The following is a 6,000-nucleotide window of genomic DNA, read 5'->3' on the forward strand; positions in this document are numbered from 1 at the left end:
GTGGCTTGTGTCGGCGGAATTGAATTTTTTCCAACCGCTGAAAACCGGTTCATTGCGGATTGCACCGATCAATGCGCGGCCTTGTAAAAAGTAAATGCAACGCTTATAGTTGCTGTAATTTTGATGTTTATGTAAATTTGGGTTCCTAATCTAAAATATATTTTTATATGTATGTATATATGTTTGTAACGCGATAACTTACAAACAGCTGTGTGTTTTGATAAAACTTAAAATGTGTATAGGATCTGTCAATAGATTTTTAAGTTCGTTGGAGAACAAAATCGGTTGATTCGTTTTTGAGATCCGCTGCAGTAGCATAGTACATACATATGGTCACGTCTATATCCCAGTAACATAGTCTCTAAATAATATATATTTTGTATGATAAATACGGGTTAGCAACCTTTCACTGTTTGAATTTCAATTCTATCATTAAGCCCAACAGCTAAACGTGGCCTTTAAGTCTTTTGCAGACTGTTGGGTCTGTCTACCCCTGCAAGAGATATAGACGTGATTATATGTATGTTTATATGTATTTATTTTCGTTCGGTCTGTAGTGCACGTTTGTATCCAGATTATTTGTGTATTTTCTCTCCACATATAGTATTTAAATATAATGTACATGAGAGCTTTAACGGAAGCCAAATTAACATTCTGATATGCTTTTAATACAATATTAAATATATTCGTGAACGAGATTATTACCAGGAACACGAATTAAAAGACACAGTGTAAAATTAAATACTACATACATACATATATTCACGTCTGTATCACTTGCGAGGTAGACAGAGCCGACAGTCTTAAAAAACTCATAGGCCATGTTTAGCTGTTGGGCTTAATGATAGAATTGAGATTCAAAGAGTGACAGGTTGATAGCCTATCGCCTAAAAAATTAATCCCAAGTTTGTAAACTATTCATTAGTCGCGTTTTACGACATCCATGGGTAAGAGATGAAGTGGTTCTATTATTTTTTGTATTGGTGCCGGAAACCACACGGCATACATAAAATTAAATAAGAGCAATAATATAAAACATTGCAAATATACTATGTTATAATTAATTTGAATTGACTTGCTGATTTCGCGGCAACGGTGATTATTCGAAAATATGATGAAAATTAATATGGACTTACTTTAAATGGAATGGAAAGATTGAAGGAATGGAAAAAAACATACATAAAATCATGTCTTTATCCCTTGCGGGATAGATAGAGCCAACAGACTTGAAAAAAACTGAAAGGCCACGTTCAGCTATTTGGTTTAGTGATGTAATTGAAATTCAAATAGGGTTATTGTTGGTTGACGGGTTGCTAGCCAATCGTCTTCAAGAAGAATTTCAAGTTCAATGAAAATTACTCAGACTTTTCGAGTTTCCATATCTACCCCGTAAGGGTTAAGAACGTGGATACCATGCAGCCATGACAATGATGATGAAGGTGACGATATGTCGGGACCCAGTAGGTATTATCATGAAATCATACTGTATCTCCAAAAAAATACATACTCATCCTGAAAATTCCCAACAATAGCGTTCTCAAAATACAGAGAAATGGCTATCCATTATGCGGTTACGTGGCTTCCTTGACTGGCCGGCAGAGACGAACGTCGCGGTCGCCTGTCGCCACTACCGGCCGCGTGTTAACAAAACACCATCCTGTGAACATAGCTGCTACGACGTATGGTTTAATACTACCGATTTGTTGCCGAATTTTCAAAATACTGCCGAGTTCGAGCTTAGATGCTAATACTTACTACAATCGTCGCTAAATACTATGATTGTAAATGATTATTCTTTGCGCGTTCCTAATATTAATGTGGTACAAATAAATCGATAAAATACTGTGAAGTGATTTATTTTTTTAAATGCAGTCTTGTAGTCATAGTAGATAGATATCTAAATACTAAGTTACTGATAATAAGACAACACCGATGTAATAATTCTTTAGAAAGAAGTTGTGCTTCTACAAGTCAAAATATAAATAGAAGCTTTCAAAACTATGTTTTTTTTTTATGAAAGAAGTAGTTTGTTTAATCTTTGAGTTCCATTTTTGACAATATTAATCACTGAAAACATAGTTCAATGTAGGAAAATCTACCCGATTTCAAAGCAAGCTAGTGCCAAAACGCGACTTCCGCTGCTAGTCGCTTTATCTTTCTGTTCTAGCACCTGACTCCGGATGGGATTCACTCAGACTGCCCACAGTGAACTTCAGAGACGAAAACTTTAACTGGCTAGCTGTTTGTTTTATGCAGCATAGAACTCGTTCAGATTTCGCTTATTTTGGCAACAATTATTGGACTTCAAAGGGTCCAGAGTATTTTTCTATTAGGCAATGAGGTAGCAACCTATCATTTTCTGAATCTCAATTTTATCTTTAAGCGAACCGGCTGAACAAGGATTATTAGAAAAGCCAACATATATCACTAACTAGACTGAGCTAATAATGATAAAAAAATACACTGTATTTTATCTAATTAAAAATGTCAAGAACAGAATACAAACGTGGATGTATAAAACAAAACGAATAGCCCAAAAACAAAGGGCGTAACTCAACAAATAACTTAATCGGAAGACTTTAAAACATGTCACGACAATTAGCGGGGTCGGCCGACATGACAGTTTTAATTGCGGTCGGGCGAAATTTTCCCTAGAAATTATTCATTTTCACTGGTACTGTAAAGTGACCATTTCATTGTTGAAGCATTTAATTAAAATTTTAATTTAATTTCTTATAGAAATCTATATTATATGCGGTAGGTTATATCTTGATATTAGCACTACAATACTTTAGATGAGAACAACTTGTGTCGGGATCAACAGTCGAAACACTGAGCGATTAAACATTGAGATAAGTTGTAGAAAGGAATGTGATGTCACCTTGGCTGTTAAATCAACTAATTCATAGTTGACCGACCGATAGCCTAGAGAAAGGAGCCAAGTTCAAAACCATTTTCCTTGCTTAACTTTTAAATTAAGAGCAGTATTACGAAAAATGTGTAAGCTTTGGGTAAATAGCATGTGCGACTTTAAATTTTGATACTTTTATGAGTTTTTAAGAACACGAAACAGTAAAGATATCTTTTATATTTGGATTGCATCATATTACTATTACGATAACCAAATCGTAACAAAATCTAATTTTTTTTTATTCTACCATTTTGTTGCTTGATTGATGCTTAAATGACGTAAACTAAAGTTAAGGATGTAATGCAATTGACTAAAGCAATTATTATGTTAAGTGTTTGGAAAAATGACAACTCGTGGTCACCCTGTTACATACACATCAAAACGCGGTGCGAGTTTAAATCGAAACTTTCCACTGGGTAGCTCTAGTTTAGTTAATTTTTTATAAATGTTATTTACAATTTATCGGTTTGTTTTGGTTTATAATCATGTATTTTATGATAAGATATTATAGTTATGATCAATGTGGTGTCCTTATTATTTTATGTGTCATATTATATTGTTCCGAGTTTTTTAATTGTTAACACAGATATTGGAAGTTTAACACTCATTTTTATAAGTTTTACAGGTAACATAAGATGAAATCTTTAAGTTTGTCCAGACGTAGTGAAAACAGTTTTTTTTAGTTAAAGTAGTTTAAAAAACTATACTTAGACTTAATAATTCAAATTAAAATAAAATATTTGTTGTCAAATGCAAACTAGCCAGTAACTATGCCGTTTAAAAACTATGTTTAAACAAGTTTCGAATTCATAATTTGAAAATGAAAAATAAACAGCGCGCGCGAACGTCTTCATCGTGGAATACAAATGGCGTCGCGATTAAACTTGGTATTTAACAGTTCATTAAAACAAATCCTGTTTAACGCCGTTCGGATGGCACAATGATTCGGTTAACGCGCACTAATTTGTAGGGATAATGAGCGTTATTATTGTCTGTAGGCGGGATAATGGGTAATTCATTGTAACACTTGTTCCGTTTGATTGACAGTAAGCGGTTGCATTTCGCCGCATTGTGATGTAAGTGTTATAGGTACTGATAAGTCAATTTTGATAGCGAATACAAAAAATGTACTAATGCATAGCTTTCGTAAAAGAGGTATCGTCTCTGATCGATGAAACTTAATAATCGAAATATGAAAGTGGGAAGTGGAAATATGTAGTCTCTGTCTACCCCTTCGGGCATAAGGCGTAATTTTAAACAGGTATGTGAGTAAAGGTTTGAATTACATTGGAATATACTCAACCGACCTTTTAGGCCTTTTAGGCCTGTAATCTTCGAATTAGTCTAATATGTACAAAATTTTGCTTGTTTCTCTAATTTTAATTAAAGCTTTGTATAAACCACGAGATAAAATGTATGTAAATAAGAATAAACATTCAGTCAAAATGTATGTCAAACATCAAAACAGATTTTTGAGTAGGGTAAAATGTGTTCTTCATAAAATAAATGTAGCCTGTTAGTATTATGTTACTTACTTCTTGAAGGTCTTAACTAAATCATAGATATATTCCGTATGTGGAAAAAAAAATAGAATTTCTGATCGGGAGGGTGAAAGTTCAGTTGATCATGATCACTAGGTCCATGAACCCAGGTCCTATATTTACAAAACTCTTCACCATGTACAAATCAATTACTTGAATTTCAATGTAAGAAAGGTTTTCTTAAACTTTTCTCATGGAACCTTTCTAGAGCATTCCATAATTGTTCACATTGCACTTGACTGGCTTTCATGTTCCATTGTATTACTATCACTCCTCTAGGTCTGGGTTTATCTCGAGGATAAAGTCTAGAGTAGCTATATTGTAGAGCGCCCGATTATATCGAATTTTGCAATGTTAGGCGTGGGAGAGTAGTGAGAACCTGACTTGAGAAATTATCTTTCTCTTTAACACCCGTGAACAGTGATTGTCTACGAAGCTATGAAATTGTGTATTAAGTATATACTTTTTCAATACTTAATTGACTTCCACACAATCAAAATTCAAATAAGGAGCTAGCTTAAATTGTATGGACAAATCCCAACTAACATTATAAATGCGAAAGTAAGTTTATTTGTTTGTTTTTTGTTGTCTCTTGACGGGTTATCTTTTTAACCAATCTTTTAATGCGCATACCTATATAATTAGGTATCTGTAGAAGGACATAGAGTATTCATCCCGTAAAAATTATAGTTTTCGTAAGATTTCCGAAAAATCTGTAATAATTAATCTGTTTGTCCCGTATATATTTATTTTATTTATTTATAGCTAAATTTGCGCTAAATTGTTGCGCGGGCAATGCTGTAGTTTAAAGCTTCTAATCGATTAATGTAATGTAAATAAATAGACAATAACCTAAAAGATTATCTTATCTTTTAGGTTATTGTCTATTTATATAGTGCTTTTAAACTCACTAAAGTTTTTCGCTTTATAAAAAGATAAGCTACCATATTAACAATTTTGATTTGAAGAAAACTGCAATAAAAATATTTACTTATATTTTTGTGTCATCAAAAAAATTCAATGTGTAATTAAAGTAAATTAATGTGTATTAAAAAAACATAAATATTTAATTAGGTGACAATAAAAAACACAAGATATAAATATTTCGCAAGTGGCCATCGCTGATGTCAAAATTAATACTAAAACTTTAACTATACCCTTCATTTATCATCAAGATTCTTTCTTCAAAGTTGTCATTGATTTAAAAGATGGCACTCGTTCTATAGCAAAGGATCAAAGCTACACTCACTCCATGTCTGTGACGTAATCCGGCCTGGATTTCGGAGGTCCGATCCCACCTAAAATTACCATGATCCATTCCTTACCTTTCCGTTCGGTAATAGTTTGGGGGGATTTGAATTACTAAATTGGAAATGAATATGAATGTTGTTTATAATAACATCTGAAAGGGAAAATAACGAAACAGGTTTTGTTTATCAAATAAATTTTGTTTATTTCTGATTTTATAGTGATAGATACTTAATTATCTTTACTGTATTTAACATTAAATTATTAAAATTCGTTTAACAGCTCTTGGTAGTATGATTG

At 32.8% G+C, this 6,000-nt stretch overlaps 1 protein-coding gene across 1 annotated transcript in view; it reads right to left on the reverse strand.

Annotated features, from left to right (window-relative positions):
• The window catches only part of LOC106130171 (ionotropic receptor 40a), a 28,647-nt gene extending 22,884 nt beyond the window's left edge, over positions 1-5,763 (reverse strand). The window contains exon 1 of the mRNA XM_060945137.1: positions 5,702-5,763. Coding sequence (XP_060801120.1) covers positions 5,702-5,763 — 62 coding nt within the window. The remainder of the gene's footprint in view (positions 1-5,701) is intronic.
• Between the last annotated feature and the right edge of the window lie 237 nt (positions 5,764-6,000).

The sequence above is a fragment of the Amyelois transitella genome, chromosome 7 (assembly GCF_032362555.1).
Source record: "Amyelois transitella isolate CPQ chromosome 7, ilAmyTran1.1, whole genome shotgun sequence".
Classification (NCBI taxonomy): domain Eukaryota; kingdom Metazoa; phylum Arthropoda; class Insecta; order Lepidoptera; family Pyralidae; genus Amyelois; species Amyelois transitella.